The 18,913-nt window shown below is 39.5% G+C and overlaps 2 protein-coding genes across 2 annotated transcripts in view; one reads left to right on the top strand and one right to left on the bottom strand.

Annotated features, from left to right (window-relative positions):
* The window catches only part of PAICS (phosphoribosylaminoimidazole carboxylase and phosphoribosylaminoimidazolesuccinocarboxamide synthase), a 47,863-nt gene that overhangs the window by 2,938 nt on the left and 26,012 nt on the right, over positions 1-18,913 (bottom strand). The window contains 9 exon segments of the mRNA XM_051967045.1: positions 139-319; positions 847-930; positions 1,262-1,375; positions 1,461-1,640; positions 4,424-4,602; positions 6,635-6,733; positions 6,736-6,831; positions 11,798-11,855; positions 17,422-17,564. Of these exon segments, the coding sequence (XP_051823005.1) occupies positions 139-319; positions 847-930; positions 1,262-1,375; positions 1,461-1,640; positions 4,424-4,602; positions 6,635-6,733; positions 6,736-6,831; positions 11,798-11,855; positions 17,422-17,564 (1,134 nt within the window).
* Positions 12,116-18,913, top strand: part of PPAT (phosphoribosyl pyrophosphate amidotransferase) — a 50,801-nt gene continuing 44,003 nt past the window's right edge. The window contains exon 1 of the mRNA XM_051967047.1: positions 12,116-12,757. Coding sequence (XP_051823007.1) covers positions 12,630-12,757 — 128 coding nt within the window. The 5' untranslated portion in view covers positions 12,116-12,629. The remainder of the gene's footprint in view (positions 12,758-18,913) is intronic.

Raw genomic sequence — 18,913 nt, 5'->3', positions numbered from 1 at the left:
TAAGTTTTGTCCCCATTGGAAGAAAACAGTAAAACTCTTTATTATTGGTAGAAAACACAATTTTGTGTCAAACTGATGAACGATACACAAACTATCCTAATTTCTGTTGTTTTGTCTAATAAATTATTTGAAGTTTACCTTCATACTCTGCTTTAATCCTCAGAGTTTCATCTGGGCCTTTATGGGCAGATGTTACTCGAAGTTCACAGGGAATGCCATAGTTACCACAAGCTTTCTTAATTTTTTCACAATGACCCAAGTCAGAAGTTGAACCCATCAATACCACAACTCTGCATGGACTTTGCACTTTATGAAGCAACTAAAGAAAAAAAAACAAAAAACAAATGTGAGAACATGATTAAGATATAATAAGAATGAAATAATTATTAAAATTTTCATCTTTTTGGCAGTCCATTTTTAAGGTTAAGAAGCAAATGCCAAAAAAGTTATCTAAAATAAATTTATGCAAAAAAGCAGGATACATTTCAGGATCATGAGAAATTCGAATTAATCTATAGTTTCTACACTGTTACCACTGTATAATGAAAACTGACTATAATAACGAACTGAGATACTTTTGAGATCTTGAGCCAAAAATCAAGCTATATTTGATATATCCCAAGGCATGGAAACATATCAAGATACTGGAAAATATATCTACATATGCATGATACTCTTATGGGGAGAATCACAGATTGCTTATATAAAAAGTGGATCAAACTTTTGGACGTTCTCCCCCCAAAGCTTCTCAAAATTCTCAACAAGAGAATGTATAAGTTTCTTTAAAAAAAATTCAAAAAGAAAACAGAAAAGCATAACTTATGGCCTATTGTATAAAATAATTACCTCCACTCTTTCTGCAACCCATTCAAAGTTTCTCTTCACCATCTGGAGGCCTTCAGGAGTCACTTCTTTAAGGTCCCGGTATGACTAAAAATACAGAGTCAGAAAGTTTAGAATCATTTTCTCCATGAAGTTTCCCAAACTTTCCATAAGGCACTACTTGGCCAGAAATGAGCTGTTTTTATTTGCGTTTTAAAATTTCCACCCAAAGTTCTGTCAAGGAATAACAGTAACTAGGCTTATGAGAAGAGAGAACAGGCAAGGGGAATGTAATAAGCATCACTTATGTACCAGATGAAACCTAAAACCATAATCTAACTAGAAATTTTAACCAAATTACACTTTTGGTCTTGTTTTTCCATTTCTATTATTTACCTACTAATGTGATATAAAAAAAAGAGACAATCCAAACCATTACCTGCTTGTCTTTCTGCTGGGTTCTATCACCAGATGGCCAAAGTCTCCAGGAATCATTATCGATAACATCCGCAAGAACAATTTCTTTTGTAGTCACATCAACACCAAATTCAATCTATAGAAATAAGAGAAACCATCTAGAACTCTAAAGACACTTATTACTTGTAAATTTTTATTTAAAGTTCTCCATTTGTTTGTACCTTCATGTCAACCAGTGTACAGTTCTGAGGTAACCAGGATTTTTCCAGTATTTCAAAAATAGCCTGTGTGGAATGACTCATGATATCCACTTCAGTCTGACCTATGTTCAGTCCAGCAAAACACCATTTTGCAGCAATAACCTGTTCTTCAGACCATTGAGGATCATTGTTGGCATCATCCTGGGAATAAAAAACAAGTCTATGAAGGATTTAAATCAGAATTTTTCTGAAATCTTAATAAAAGCTGATATATTCTTTAAGGTTCTCTTTGACTAAATTCTTAACTTCATAATATAGAAACAATTTATTTTTCCCTTTGCAAGTGTAGCTTTTTATAAAGAGCAAATTTACATTTTTCTACTTCTTTGTTTTTACTTTTTAATGCTGCTTTCCGTAGGAAATGAAAAGCAAACCAGTTAGGCTTAAAGAATAAATAGCAAATTAGTACCCATATGAAATAATTTACTAATATTTGGCTTAGGCAGTAACTTTATTACATTATATCCCCACCCCCAATACCCCTTGATTTATTTGATATTTTTAAATCAATTTTTTTCATTTGTTTTTAAAATTTTTGAGTTCTAGTTCTCTCTTATCCCCACCCATAATTAAGAAGTCACACGTGAAGTTATGCAAAACAACAAACTTTTTTGGTGAGGCAATGGGATCACACAGCTAGTGTTAGGTGTCTGAGACCAGATTTGAACTCAGGTCCTCTATCCAATTGTCCCTTCTAGTTGTCCTCCTATATTCCTACTGTGAGCATCACTTTTTCATTCAATCAGCCAGTCAACATTTATTAAGCAATTACCATTACGTGCCAGGCACTGTGCCAAGTGTAGGAATAAAAAAATTTTTTTAAAAATCCAATCCATGCTCACAGCCTAAGGATAGAGGCAAAAGGCAAATAGCTGTGCCCTAGGAACAGGATAAATTGGCAATTATCACCTGAGGGAAGGCCCTGGAATTATGGGGAATTGGGGAAAGTGTCCTGTGGACAAGGTGGGCTTTTAGCTAGGACTAGAAATCAGGGAAGCCCTAAGGTCCAAATTAGGAGGGTGTGACACAGCCAAGGAGATTGCCGGGGCTTGGGAGGTGGTCAATCTAGCTCAAGGACTGACTCCCCGGCCATCCCCCAGAGAGCTGCCCCCAGCAGGAAGGAGGCTCAGCTACTTCTCTACCAAGAAGCTTCCCTGGCCCCTTACTACAAATTCCCTATGGCCCAAGATCCTCAGCATGGCGTTAAGAAGGCCGCTGGCTTGGGTTATTCTTTCCCATTTTTCCTCAGGGTAGCCTAACCTCAGCATGTCTCCTCTGTCTGCACAGACCTCCTGTCTACTTCTCTAGGCCTCTGCTGGTTGCCTCCAGCCCCAAATAAAGTCTTTCCTGATGCTTGGCTTCCAGGGTTCCCCAACTTAAAAATAAATTGAGTCTTTACTTTCCTGTTTTACAAGTTGTTTTCTAGTCTGTGACCGACAACTATGCTCTTAGGCAGAGACTGCTTAACTGCTCCAAGAGCCTCTGAGAGTACCTTGTACAGGACGGGATTAGTAAAGGACCTGTTAAATGGCATTCAGCTGTTACTTTTACCTGTAACACACCTCCAGTGTGGGCCAATGCATTCAGGCGAATGAGCCAAATTTTCAAAAGATGCCATTTATCTGACCCTTTTTTGATATTAAGAAATTCACAAAATCTAGACAACTTTAAAGAGACGTCAAATTCAGAATATTAAGAAGTATGAAGGCCCCTAGTGTTTCATTCCACATAGGAAATGAAACAAGAGAAGTACCATCAGCAACCATCAGCACACTGCATTAACAAGTACAAAATTGCCTTGTTTCTAATACCTCAGAAAATGGACATCGCACGGTTATATTTTAAACATTATAGAAATTGTTGCTTGTCCTTTGTTCTCATTGAGTATCATCATGACATGCGAACACAAGGGACCCAGATGTCAGTGGGGGAGGGCGGGGCAAGCCCTCACTTTCCCCTCTGGGAGCCATCGGGGTCCAGGGGCCACATAGAGATCAGGATGCCTGGAGATGGCATTGAACTCAATGGGAGATGTTGGCCTTTTTAAGCAAAGCTCTTTAAATATGATATTCTAATTAAAGAGGTATTAGAGCTCCTTTCAAAACCCAACAATAAATTACAAGGGAATACCAAGCCATTGTAGTGGGAGAGAGAACTTCAGCTAAGTGATCAATCAGATCCCCTGACATCCTAACAAACTCGGCACTCCTTGTAACCAGCAGAAACCAGGTACTTCGTCTCTGCTTTCAACTGCACTAAGCCTGGTTCTTGTTGAACAATTGCAAGGCTCAGGGAGTTTAAGCCTTGGAGACTGTTTACTAAAGATCTGAGATTATGTGGCCGTACAGTCATTGTGGCTTAAAAACCTTATCCTTGAGATAGGAGGAACTTAGGAAGGTGCACTTCACTTACAAGCTGTTTCCCTCACTTTGAAATTAAACTTCTGTTTGATTTCTGACTTTCCTGTCTCTGGCCTGCTCTGTTTGGCTCCGGTTATCCACAGGTTAGAGGCTGGTTTGGTCCAAATGACAAAGTCTAACAATATAAGGGCTAAAATAAAAGGGAAAGGAAAATTTTAATAGAATACATGATTCCTAGAATATCAATATTATTTGTTTAAAACAGGTAATAGAAAAGCGATTTTCTTTCTTTCTTTTGGCTGTAGCCAAATAGTCCAACTAATGATAGACATTAACTATTTTAAATGAAATATTTACTTAATTAAGATCATTCAAATCAAGTTTGCTTAAAATCTGTATTAAAAAAAAAAATCAACTCATTCCCAATATTCATAGTACAATGTACTGTGACTACCTCCAAAACAAATTGACTTAAAATTCCCCTTAAAGCAAGACTAAAGTTGCAATTTAGTTTAAGTTTATTGAAATAATATTTTTCAACTTGGCAAATAAAATAATAATTACCTTGAAAAACAATTCCACTTTAGGAGGGTAGAACTTGTATCCTTCTTTGACACCAGGATTTCTTTTGAGGAAAGAACCAGTTGCAATTCTTCTACAAACCCATTCAATTGGAATCATTTCACACTGAGGTGCAATGAAAGCTGTCTCACCACATTTTTTTGTGAAAGCAGTTTTGATACCTAGGAACAAAGAAGTAAATAGTTTTAGAATTCTAGTAATCATTATTCCAAAGAATAGTTCAAACCAAAAGCACAATTGTGGAATAAAGCTCCACAACTAAGCTACACCAATGTTTTATAAATATTTCAACGACTTCTTTATCATAATCTCTTTCCAATAAATGTTACAGTTCGCCCTTCCCTAACAACCACCAAAATGGTAAAGCCTAAAAGATAGATCTATCATGCCTGACAGCCTATAGCTACAATTGTAGTTTACATCTTCTCTACTAAGAAGAAAGAATTATATCCTTAGACTTCTGGAATCAAGATTCTACCAACAATATGTGAAATGAATGAGAAAAACAGTGGGTGACCAAACTGTAGTGGAAATAGGACTTGTTTTAGACTCAGGAAGACAAGCTCATCGTGTCTAGCCTCTGACAAATAATGGCTGTGTGGTTCTGGGTGAGTCACTTAAATGTGTTAAAACTTCAGGAAACTAAGATACTATGAGATGTTCCCTCAAAATGTGATCACAAGAAAGCTATACCCTCAAAGACTTCCATAAAATCATTATTTGTAATTTTTATGAATCCCTCAAGCATCTAACAATAGTAGAATGATTAAAAACATCCCAGTACATTAGTGTAATAGAATATTATAATGCAATTAAGATAATCAAGTATGAAAAATACTAAGAGTTCTAGGAAAACCTTTATGAAATGCAGGAGGATAATGATTAATGCGAGTTCGAATAATGCTAAATTCAAGTTAGTGGAATTAAAAATATTAGGTCTCATTTAGTTCAATCCAAAATTCAATTAAGGAACTATGTCAAAGGTAACCAAGAATTTTATACACACTGCTAATTAGTCAGCCTATATCTGCCTAGTATTGCGGACAGATGTGGATGTGATGTACAACAGCAGTTGTTAAAAAAAATAACAATGTCATGTAATTGCACAATATAAACATAATAAAATAGGATGAGATACTAAAATGTCTCAATCTGGAATATAGAATATTATAAAAAGACAGAGGTGAAATGAAAATGGCACAAAGTGTACCAATTCTAGGCTGAGAAATGTCACAGAACAGAAATGCAGATCTTTTCAGATATGTGGACTGAAGATTGCAATCCAAAACCCAGTATAAGTATAGAAAGCACGATGCTGTCAGGATTTGCTGTAAGAGAAATCTGGGGGCAGTCAGTAAACGTTCAGTACCTCTCATGTGCCTGGCGCTCTACTAAAGGCTGGGGATACAGAGAAAATCTAATTCAGTTTCTAGCCTCAAGATGTTCACAATGTAATGGGGGGAAGACAACACATAGAAGCTCAAAAGGGAGGATGTAGGGTAGAGACTGCCCAGGAATGGGGGAAGAGAAATCCTACAGCAGAGAGGGAGATGATATTAGATTTTAGAGTTGATTTCATCTGAATAATGATAAGCTTTGAAGATCACAAAATCTAGGAAAGCAGGGGAATAGGAAATGAGCAGGAATCCCCAGAGATCCCCCTCCTCACAGGATAGAGGATCAGGGAGGAGCTCTCTGTGGAGAGAGGGCCAGAGGAGGAGAGAGTTTCAGATTTGGTTTCCACCTTCAGAATAATGAAAACAGACCTTAATTTGCAATACTAGTTTCTATCATACATTTAAATCTAGATAAGCTATTTGATTTGGGAATAGTTTATTATCTAACCCTTGAAATAATCTCACTTTCCTTTGTGTGACAAGATCTCTAGGTAGGTAGTGGTAAACCATGATCTTATTATAAATACAAATGTGTTTATTTAGTCTTTTACAGTCTTTCTTGCTATCCTCATAGAGAAGCAAACATGTACTTTAGCTGAGAGCAATCTTAGGTAGATTCAGAACTGGCTGAATGCCTATGTCTCAAAGGAAAGAATACTAGAGGGCTTCCTCAATTAGATCCTGGGTCACTAGAGAGATAAACATAATTATCCACAAAGTGGGAGGAGAGGGAGAAAGGAAAGAGAGAAGAAGGGAATAAATGAAGAAACACATTAAAGGGGAAAAAGGCATTTACCTGCTTCCTGTAACAACTTGAAAATACAGCTGGTTATCTTGTTCGAGATTGCAGCTTTTCCTTCCAGGTGATTTTTTCTAGCAGCATTGCCTGCGGTGATTGGTCTTTAGACTGCAAGAGGACTTTGCCAGGACTATCCAACAATTCATAGACTTCTTTTGTTTTACCCTCATAGAGCTTCTTACCAATCTTTAGCACTGGGGAAATAAAATAAAAACATCTAAGAATATTTGAAAATATTAAAAAGTTTCCTAAAATTTTGGTAATCAAATAAACACATTAATGTTTTTGAACACACATGATGTGTTACAAAATTAAAAATACAATAAGGAATTTTTAAAAATAGCAAGATATAAGAACAAAACTATTTCAATTAATTTACAGTAGCTTATATGAAGTAAGAAATTAATTTGAACATCTTAAAGGATACATGACACCTATTCCCTGTTTTTAAGGCTGATCAGAATTCCTCTAAGCCATAGTAGATTTTGTTGTTTTTTTTAAACCCATCACCAAAAAAATCAATTTTCTTAGAAATAAGCATCCCCATATTCAGACTGGTTTGTACACTGCAGAAAAAATGTTGTTTTCTGGGTCAGTATTTAAAATCTTTCTGTATTGGTAAGATCTGCTAAACTTTGTTCTTCTGTGGATTATGTTGCCTAAATTATTTAATTTACAAGCACAGAAAAAAATACCAAATCTCTACACAAATTCTGAACTCTAGAGATAATGACAAGGCAATAAATACAAAAATGTGTTCTAGAACAGCCAAAAATTCACTTTAACACAGCCACTGGAAGAGAACAGAATTGGTATGAAACTGGCAGAAATATGGAAGGAATGAATTTATATATGGAACCAATCATCTCCTGATTAATTTTAAAAATTTATTAATTTCCCCATTCATTGGGAAAATTTGTTCCAGATAAATACTTGAACTGAGCAGTAGCTTTCAAGCATATGATTTCTCATCACATGATCTATAGTGGTAATCATTTGTTGCTTTTTACAGAGCTCCAAATTTTAAAAAGATGCCGACCATCTCTTTCCTGCTGATTATTCTTTATTTTTCACTTCAAATACTTACCAACTCCTGGAAATTTTCTCCAAGCTAAAAATATTTTACAATAACCATTTGTAGATTTGATTTATTTCTGTAATGTGTTCCCATTACATCACTGACCTCAAGAGCTGTTTTAAATATACAAATGCAAATTACATAATTAAATTCAGAAGTGCGTTATCTTCCTATCCAATTCAACTACAAAAAGCAGTTTGGCTTGATTTTTTTTTTTTTCTTTCGGTTATTAGATCTGGAAAAGTTTCTATTTAAAAGAATTTTTTTGGTAACCCAAAGCATCTCTTTATAAAAAACAAACAAGTTTTTAATTGATGTCTTCTATTTTTTCCTATAGTTTGACCCAGTTTCCTTCCCTCTCCTATAAAACAGTATTTAAAAAATTAAAGGAAAAAAAATCAGCATAACATTATATAAAAAGCAAAACAAAAATGCTGGAAACATGTATATCGGGTAAAAATACCTCTCCAAAGAGGTGGGGCTCGACATATCCATTTTTAGACCATTTTAGTCCAAAAACCCTGAGGACTAAGGGTGTGTTTATTTGTTAATCAGATGTTGATGATGAAAGATGATTTTTGTTGTCTGTTCCAAACAGTACAATAGGAACCAATGAATGGGTCTGCCAAGGACACAGGTTAATATAGGATTTTTTCATAATCAATGTAAAGTTTAATAACCAAAACCTCCCTCACATACCTGACTGCAATTTAAATAGCTTGCTCCTTTCTCCCTCACCTTAATTTGATAATCTAGCATTTTCATGTTCACACAATTCAACATGAATGGGATTATTGGGGTCATAGGGAGATGACCCCTAGTGTAAAATCAATTTCTTTTCTCAGTTCTCTTCCTACTCTGTACCCTGTTGGAATCTTTACAAACTGCTAACTCATTAGAGTTGATAGATTATTGATCTAATCTTACAAGGAGATGTTTTGGGCCAGAACCTGAAACAAGGTACTAAGTAGAACTAATTGATACAATGCTTGTGTTTACATCTTTACTCATCGGAATTCACAAGTATGGGTGTAACTTTGTGAATTCACACCTCCCTTGAAGCTCTTAGGGCCAGAGAGCACTATGGGAGAAAACCCATAATCCCTCTCTCTCGTATCCCACAATTCCTCTCTCTCACATATAAGAGACAGAGGCTCTCGGTCAGATTTGAGCTAAATTACACCAGAAGCTCTCCCTCTGAGGCAAGATCGATCCATTCCATTTTCCACTTGGCTGGCTGGTGGCTGAAGAAAGCAGAGGCAGAAGCAAAGGACAAAGCTGCAAGAGCTCTTGGAACCAAGCAGAGAGATAGGCCTCAACTAACCGGGCTATTTTGGAAGGAGAAATACACATTTGTATTTTTACCAGCTGGCTGCATTTGTGGTAATTATTGATCTGAACTGATACTAAGGCTGTCTCCAGAAAACCTCCCTGAGAAACTTGATCTCCCCCAGAGAGAACCTTTATATTATATTTTAAAGAAGAAAAAGAACACTACAGTACCCAATCCTCAAAACCAAAGCACATACTATGCTAAGTGTTGGGGATGCAAATGAGGAGGGCTCTAACCCTCCAGTCCTCTAGTCAGAGGGAAGAGATGACTGAGGGAATGCAAGTGTTAGGTGTTAACAATGGAGTCAATCATAATAAAGAAGTCTAGACTTAAAGCTCATCCTGGTTAAAACATGAGAGTGGAAACCAAATAGAGCTACTGAAGGAAAATAAACAACCTCCTTTAAGAATTTCGGGGAACTTAGGTCACAAAGGTCCACAGGGAGCACAAGTGGGGTATGAAATGTCCCAAAACCAAAGTGGATCCTGAGAAGGACAGGATCAAGTGAAAGATGAGCCATGCTCAAACACAAAGTGAGAAGTTGCAGAGGGAAATTAACAAGATGAGGCTTCCTCTCTGGCTCTACCCAGACAAGGACAGAAGAATAAGAACAGAGCAATATCATAGTTCCAATCCAGCCTCAGTCACTTCCAGAGGATACCCAGCAAATCACTTAACCTTATTCGGCTCATTTCCCAAACTGTAAAAGGGATAATAATAGTGGTTATTTCTTCGGGCTGTTGTAATGATTAAGAGTGCTTTGAACATAGCAGATATTTGATGAATGCTTGCTCTTCATTTGAAAGAAGAAATAGGGTCAGAGAAATTAAATAATTGTGCATGGATTCTGCAGCTACTAAGTGACTGAGGCAGATGTGGAACATTGCGCGTAGCACTTTGGACAATACTTCACTGAGCGGCCAATGGATATTTTGATTCACTTCTGGAAGTTATACTTCTTACTGGAAACTTAAGATGATGTATTGCAAAGGTTAATAATTATTCCTATTAGCATAATGATTTCTATATTATTTTGTATAGCAAAGTAGTTTCCTGAGAACAATTCTATAATAGATGGATGTTTCAAGCTTTACCTGAGAAATGACTAGTCTAAAGTCACACATCTACAGCTTTAGGTTTTCCAACTTTAAGTACACACCCTAGGATTAATCTGGGCACCGTGTCTCAAATTTTCCAGGTTCCAATTTTCTTGTGGAGAATTAGATTCTTGAGGTTTTAGACCTAGGCAACTGACAATCCTCTCTAAATAAATTAAGGCAACACGTAGAGTGCGACACAAGCAAACAGATCCACATTACCAAAATGAATTAACCCTATCACTCCTTTTTAGTAGTAATGGACCAAGGGATGCCAAGTTAGGTATATGAGGGTTAAGAGAAAAAAAGCAAACCACTAAGATTAAACTGAGGCAGATTCTTTAATTTATATTGTTCTTTAATCTACATAGAACCTTTTCCAGTCTTATAAATATTCTTTAAAGCCAATATAAAAAATTGACTTTTTCCAAGACTTGGCAAGAATTCTTACCGTGATGAGATTAAAAAAATATTTAATCTATTTTCCTTTGTCTCTGGATTTTGCTTTACGCATTTAAAAACATTATTCTGAAAAGGAGTCCACAGGCTCTGTTCTGCAGGCTCCTGAGTCACTAAAGAAATCCAAATGTAAATCAAAGCGCAGCATCTTAAACTAAATTGTTTTTCGGAACCTTGCCCGAAGCCAGGTAACTGAATGTGGGGGTGGCAAAATTATGATTTATTATCAACACATGTTGTGTTTTCATACCTATTTTATATACAGATAATATATATTTTATAGATAAACACACATATCTCCAGGGTCACGTAAAAATTTCTTGGGAGAAAGGAGGTGGCGAGTAGAAAAAGTTTAAGAAGCTCTGGACTCCGGCCTAGTTCCTACCCCAAGTTGGAGGAAGATACAATGTATCGCGTTTCTAGGTTGACTCATTGTTGAGAACAATCGACTGGCATTGTCTTGGTAAATTACGGATCCCCTCTCGTTATAGAGCAGGTGTCCCTGAGAGCAGACAGCCCTCTCTCCCTTAGAAGCCAAGGAGTTTCTCGTTGGAGTCAGAGTCCAGGGGTCAGCATTCGGCACCGATCATATAGCGGATGTCTCCAAATGATTAAGTTTTAGGTTTCGGATTCCCAGCCCTCTCAAAAGGGGGAGTGCAGCAACATGACTCTCTTAGCGTCACCCCCAGGGCTTAGAGCTGAGCTTACGCAGAAGTGGGGTTTCGAACTTTTGAGATCTCGGATGCACTGACGGGAAACAAACCGGAATGGAAACAAAACAAACTCGCAAACAGCCCGGCTGTAAATGAGCATAAAGTTCTGGCTGGCACAGTCTGGTTCACGACGCCGTCCTAGCTTCCTCCCTTTCCATTGGGCGCCTGCCCCCTCCCCAGTAGTCTCTGCCCGCTGTCTCCCCCCGATGCGGCCAGTGCACCCTGCACGAGTGGGAGCCATGGCCAGCAGTCCGCGCGCACCGTAGGGGCAGGACTCTGCAATCCGCCCCCCTCTCCCCAAAAGCGCCGGGGTGGAGGGGGGAGCTCGGTCTTCCCCAGTCTCTGGGTTAGACCACGTGCTAGGTGCGCGCGGACGCCATCACTCCTCCCCTCCATGCCTTCCCCTCCCGAGTGCAGCACGCTCTCCTCTTCTCCCGGGTCTAACCAAAGGTGGACACAGCCCCAGCGGGGGTCACTCACCTTCGGCCGTCGCCATTTCTGTAGTTAAGGAGGTGGCTAACGGGAGTACTGCAGGAACCTGGGGAGAGGATGAAAGACGAGGTTAGGGATAGCGGGCTGCTGGGCTTACGAGATGGGCGGGCCTGGTAGCAGCGGAAGCTCCGCCTTAGCCTCCACGTGCTCGCTCTCCCGCCAACCCGAACGAGATTACTTAGGACCAGAAAGAGGCGAGTCCCGCCCCGGAGAGACGTGAGGGCTAAAAGATCGCCGGCAGCTTCCCGCCGCGCACGCGCAGGAGCGAGAACCTGCACCTCGACCCCCCTGGCACCCCCACCTTCTCTTCCTCCCTCCTTCACGTCCGTCACTACGTAGTGTCGCTTTTCCGGAAAAGGAAAGTGCCAGCTCCTCCACTAGAGCCACACGCGCGCCCCCTCCCACTCCGCGAGCCCCCGGGTCAGGGGAAGTTCTAGTCTGGGTTTGTTTGGGGCTGGGAGGAGAGAAGAGGAGGGCACAGGCGAAAGTTAGAGAGTCGGGATGCCCCATGCTGGGTTGTCCCGGGGGAGCGCAATCAGGCTGGCCCCACCTCCTTGCCTCGGCCCCGCCCCTGCCGCCCGTGTGATTCTTCTCCCGCTAGTCTAGTGAAAAGCCGCCTCGGGCTCGGGTGGAGTTGGCGCGAGACGGACCCGGCGCGAGCTCTAGCGGAAGGGGGCCGGGAGCCACGCGCCCTGCCTAGCGGGAGCCACGTGCCGCCGCCGGAGAGAGGGAAATCCCCGGGAGCGAGCGAAGCGGCGAGGCCGGCGGGTTCACGCGGGGCCGCGGCCCCGGCCACGGCCACGTGCTTTTTGGCGGTGGGATGGAGCTGGAGGAGAGCGGCATCCGCGAGGAGTGCGGCGTGTTCGGCTGCATCGCTTCGGGAGAGTGGCCCACGCAGCTGGATGTGCCCCATGTGATCACACTAGGGCTCGTGGGGCTTCAGCACCGGTAGGCATCCGTGCGAAAGTGCGGCTTCACCTTGGATCGAGGAAACGTTCACCGGTGGGGGTGTCTTGGGTTGAAACCGTCTGCTTGTTCCCCCCTGGGCAGGGCTCCTTGTCCCCTCATCTCCGGGTTGGGGGGGGGGGTTGGAAGGGAAGAAAGAGGAGGACTCTGCGCCCCGCGGCTGGGACAGCGTGGATCACCGCGTGCTCAAGTACCCGCCTCCCGTCGCGGGGGGCCCTGAGCTCGGGTGTCGGCTCCGCGGGGACTCCCAGTCTCTCCTCCGGGGCCCAACTTGCACCGAATCCACCTGCCTGCGAGCATGGCTTCCCAGCCTGTCTAGGAGTCCTTGGAGCCGTTCTCGTGATCCCACCCCTCGGGACTCGTAGGCTTCCCGGAGTGGGCTCCCTGGAGGCCACGAGCCTGCAGGTCACTCCCGGAGGTGTGTGAGTGGGAACGTACGAAACTGGAGAGTAGCCTAGCAGCCCCCTTCCGATTGAGGTTAAAAGCATCCGATGATGGGTATTAGCTAACCGCTCCAAGGCAGGCGAATATCTCGCGCTTTCCCCCGGCCGGCCTGCAGTCCCCGGGACTCCGAACTCACTCTGCTCCAGGGGTGTGCACTCCTCCCCAGGGTCTGCTCTCCCCAGACACTGGAGGCTCTGCGCTAGCCCGGCAGTGATCGGAGAGTAAAAGGCTCTGTGACCTGTTCCTCTCGCGGTCAGGAAACTTGGGTTTGAATCTCGGCTGAAGCGTTTCAGGCTGCCGCTGTTTACGTACGAGTTGCGGCTAGTAGTGGTCCCATTCAGACGTGGATGAATCAGGGCTCCTACCTCGCCGCCGGATTTATCCCGAATGCTAAAGAGTGTTAAGGTAGATTTTTCCTTTGAGGTAGCAGTGAAGACTTGGATTTGTCATTAAAAAGTGTTACATAATTTCTCTAAGGCAACATACCATTAATAGCTTACTTGCAAAGGCATTACTTGTATTAACTTAATTAACTTAAATTAACAAAACAAGTTACTCGTTTCTGTCTCTTCCTTTTTGTGCTTAAAAAAAGTCGGGTTTTTTTTCTGTTCCTTGCTACTGAATGACTGAGTATCTCTCACTCCTTCAGAAAGGCAGATATATGGTTTAGTAGAGTCACTACGAAAAACTGGCTTTGACTAAACTTTGAATTGGATCATACTAAGATCAATTATCTTTTGAGTTTAGTAATACTAAAGTAAGTTTTGGATATAAGTAGTAAATAATACCATCAGCACCTGGCTGGCCACCTACTGGAAAAACAAAACATGTTCAGAATCCTTTTCTTGTGTTTTGTGTTCTGAGTGCAGGACTGAATTGACCTTGAATTTGCTGTTTAATGTTAGCTTTGTGGCTAAAATTGAATAAAATTCGTCTTCCTCCTTCCTAAGTGTCATTTCAAAAGGGAAGGAGTTAAGTTAAAAGCTTTCTTTTCCCTTCACTTTCCCAAAGTTGGTATTAATTGGCAATTTTGGAAGGGGAAATCTATTGAATCCTATTGTCATAATCACAAAATGGTTCTACAATATCCATTTTAGAAAAGTGCTAACTAAAGGGTTATCTGTTAGGATTCTTACAAGGTACTAAGATAGTGGAATTGATAGAGACAATTATCTAATTTAGCATGGTTCAGTATGATTGATCTGATCCTACAAGGAGATAGATGTTATGGGCCAGAACTTGAAACATGGTACTAAGTGGAACTGAGGAGATAATGGTTAAATCTACTTTATCACTGATTTAATCCTACAACAAATAATGGCTTCCTAGTGATATAATGATTGGTGTATACTCAGTGTGGAACATCTAAGGAGGAGCTGTCAGGGCCAGAAAGGACAACAAGCTCACTAGAAGCTCTGGGACCCTCAGCCAGGATTCACAGGATTCAGGAGATTCACAAGCCAGAGAAGGCAGCTTAAGCTTTCGGAACCAAGACTACAGAAGCCTGTAAGAAAAACTAGCCGAGCCCTAAGTGAAGGAGATAAGGCTTTGAAGAAGACAATAAAGTGTTTGGACTTAAACCCCCAAGAAATATGCTCCCAGAGAACATTATATTTTAGAGAAGAATATTACAGTTACTATTTACATTTGGGAGACTGGATACTTGGAGCAGTTAACAAGAATGTTTATGAAAGGACAATAAAAGCTTTGCTTTTGAACTCATTGCCCACTAGTGGGTAAATAAAGGTTGAATCAGCTGCACAAAGCACCTTCCCTTTGACCATTCTTTCTTCCACTTCATTACTGGATCTGTTAATGTGCCTGAGAACTTAGTAAAACTTTATTCTTAAGAAAAAAAAATCTGTATCCACTAATTGTTTAATTACATCCTGGGAAAACTTGATCACAGGTGGTTTGATAGCCACAGCTTATTACAAAGCCTTACTTTCAGCTATTGGCTTTTATATTGAAAAGAAGTCTTTGCCAAATGGAGAATTAGTTGCAAAACCAACAGGAAATACAAATGTGATTCCATTATATACTAGCCTAGAACAAGATGAAACTAGATTTTTAAAATTTGGACCTGGGGTGAATACTTGGATTACTGGAAATGAATTGCTTCTTTATGAATTCCAAAGAGAAAATAGAGAACCATTAACTTGTAAAGTCTGTTAACCTGACCCAACAAGGGTATTTAGAGGAGTGGTGCTCTCTCTTTTGGAGAACTGAATCTGATTGGACTAGAGATTTAACCCCCTCCTCTCTAACAAGGTACTTTCTGAAACTCAGACCTTTCTGCTCCACTCACTTCACAAGTGAGGCTCATGCATGTCAACAAGTTGATTTTTGTCTCTTTCTGTAAAGTTAGGCAAATCCTTTCAGATTGTTCTGAAGGTTCTTATTTCATTATATGTGGCAAAAAACAAACAAACAAAAAAACCCCACCCAACCCTAAAGGTTTGACTGCTTATTTCCTTTGTAAAGTAAGGGAAGTGAAGGGTAAAATTACCAAAGCTTTCATAGTATACTTGGTTCTGTCTTGGATTTCTTATTTTGGGCATGTTCTAGTCAGCTGAATTCAGGAATCAAGAACTCTGTCCCTGAATTTGAAACCTCATTATTCAGGGAGAGCTCCAGAATTAATCATTGTAATAAGGAAAATTCATATACAAGCAAATGGAGCTTGCTCTTGGTTACTTAATCCATGGTAGGACCATTTATTAGCACTTATTTTTAGCAGACATTCTGTCCACTTGCAGATTTGTTGGCTAGTTTGGCTTCTTGTCAAAGGAAGCTTTACACTAATAGTTTACAATATAAAAGAGGTGTCCTTTTTCTAACAGGGTTTTATTTTTTACATAGTGCTGTAGAACATCCCCTTATATCATGTTGTGCAAAGAGATTTGTAACAAAGTAGATTTTCCTCTCCCCAGACCTCTTCCAGGTTTTTTGCCAAACATCAGATCAAGTTTTTCAGAATAAATGGCCCCTTCTAAATGAAGGTTTTCCTGACACTCCTATTACTTTCTCCTCCTCCAAATTGCCTTGTATTTATTGATTTTGTATTCATTTCTGTGTGTCTATGAAATCTCCCCTAATAGAATCTAAAACTTTTTTAGAGTATGGTTTGCTTGAATTTTGTCTGTGTCTCTAATACCTGTTAAAAAGCTTTCCGTATAGGTACTTACCAATTGCTTCCTGATTCATTCTATAGAAGGAGTTATTTGATTTCACAGATTTGTTTCATATAATGGTTTTAGATTCTGCAAGTAAGCAAGTTACTGGATTTATTATTTACTGAAGTTTAGAATTTCTACCTTTTGGGGAAGAGGGAATTCTATTGTTCAGGACATAAAGCTGTTCTTGGCTGTTTAAAACCATCATGGTTCCTCAGATTAGGGAGCCAGAATTTGGAAATGACTGCATTGGTGTTAATTTAATTACCATAACCTACTCTATAGACCTGAGTTCAAAAAATCTATCTTTAGCTGAGCAGCAATTTTTAAATTGGTTAATTCACTGTCACAGAATCTTAAATCCATCTAATCCCATCCCTAATGATACAGGAGACTCTCTATAGCATCTCTACCAGTATCCACTTTCTCTTTGAAGACTTCCATTGAGGACACATCTAGAAAAATCCCTTTCCCTTGCAGATAGTTATGAGTCTTAGGAATGCTTCCTTTAAGTTAAGCCTAAATTTGCCTTTGAAGTTTTTGCTTATTGCTCATAGTTCTACTTTCTGTGATCAAATGAACAACTCTGATCTTTTCTACATCTTAGACCCTAAATAGAATACAGTTGTGATATTCTGTCTTAAATTTTTTAACTTCTCTAAGTTAAATATCTCCAGTTCCCTCAACTGATCTTTTGATGACATAATCTTTAGTCCTTGCTATTTTGATCACTCATCTGCAGATGCTCCAGCTTGTTAATCTCCTTCATGAAATATGGTGCCTAGAACTGAATACAGTATTACAGAAATGGTTTGATAGCACCAAAATATATTTGAGGAAAGGTTCATTTCTCATTTTAGAAATTAATATCTTTAAGTATAGTATAAGATACCATATTCTTTAGAGTATGAATCTCACTGACATCTGATAAGTAATAGACTACTATGGGAAGATTGATAACAATTGCACAGTCTGATAAATTATGCCCTGATAATTCTCCATGTGATGAAAATTTAAGAAGCTTACCTGACTGGCTGACTGTAGTAGCTGGATGTGCTTTGTTTCCTGTCCGCAAAGATGGAGTGTAGAATCTTTTTGTTTTGATGTAAGGTGGAACTCATGGCCAGTGGTGTCAGAAGTACTCCTTTTTAGAGGCAGAGGGACCAGTTCTAAAGGCAGAACATATTGTATTTACTACAAGAGAGTGGAAGATCTAGAATCATAAAATGTTAGAATTGGAATCTAGTCCAGAAGTATCTAATTCATGGCCCTTTGAAACCTGCAAAATCAGATTAAAATGTAATTGGGAAACATCTAACAAAATAAATAAAAGTACTGTACACCATAGATAATGTTAATTGTGGTTTTCTGAGTCAATAAATATTTCTAATTGAGTCTGATACCCTTGTAGTCCAAATCTCCTTGTTTTACAGATTAGTGGATGAAGCCTAAAGAGTTAAACTGATTTGACAAAGGTTTCTTCCTGGCTAAAGTGTCAGAACTGATCTGAACCCAAGGCTGGTAAATATTTATAGAGTTGGGATCCTCTTGATATTAATAAATGTTTATGTCCTGGTCTGTATTTATTTGATTAGAAATCAAGAAATTAAGAGTACTACTAGTTCTAAGGGAGGCCAGAGAAAGGATTGTTGGAAATGTACATTTTCATAGCACTGAGGGACCCAGTAGTAGAGAACTGATACTAGATTCAAGTTCTATGTATGTATGAGTCTGGACAAGGCTTTTAACTTCTCAGTGATTGCTTAACAATATGTGGCTTATAAATTGTACCATAAACAATGATCTCTACTGGGAGAAGTTTTACTTAGCCAAAATTTCCTAAACCATTGAAGCCATAGGTTTGGACAAAACAAACAAATCCTGCATTTTTTATATATAACTCTTTAAGGCTAACTAAGTACTTTACCTATATAATTTATAGTCTAAGTGTATGGGCACATTTTTAGTATCTTAAAACAGATGGTCTCTGTAATCAGATTTTTTTTGGTTCTAGAAATCTTTTTTTGTTTTTAATATTATATTTCAAAATCTTTTTACTCTAAAATTTTTCAGACTTCCTCCCTCCTTTCCTCCCTTTCTCCTTTCCTCCCTTTGTCTCTTAGTCATCCCTAGGGGGATCTTTTCTGGTAAGGAGTACCTTACCTTACCTTTGCCTTCCAGTTGGCTCCTGACAGTTAGTGTCCTAGAGCCAGATTTAAGGGAAATGCATGAGTATGGCTATGGGGTTGATTAAATGTGCCTTTTGGAATGATTTTTGAATAATTCTGTATTATGGATTATGATCTTGCTTCCCTATTTCATTAAAGAATTGTGTTCTTCCAAGTGCATTATGATACATAGCCAGTATAGAAAGAAATAGTTCAGAAGGATCTTCCACAATTTGTGGCCTCTATTTGACTCTAACTCAATATATTCCTGTTAAAGTTATGTGAATATAATAGGTCCATCAATGTTGATACTTGTCATTAATATTGGTATATCTCTTAACAGTTCATCT

This window comes from Antechinus flavipes, chromosome 6, assembly GCF_016432865.1.
Source record: "Antechinus flavipes isolate AdamAnt ecotype Samford, QLD, Australia chromosome 6, AdamAnt_v2, whole genome shotgun sequence".
Taxonomy (NCBI): Eukaryota; Metazoa; Chordata; class Mammalia; order Dasyuromorphia; family Dasyuridae; genus Antechinus; species Antechinus flavipes.
Note: the sequence above shows the minus strand (reverse complement) of the source record. Positions and strands in the feature narration are given on the sequence as shown.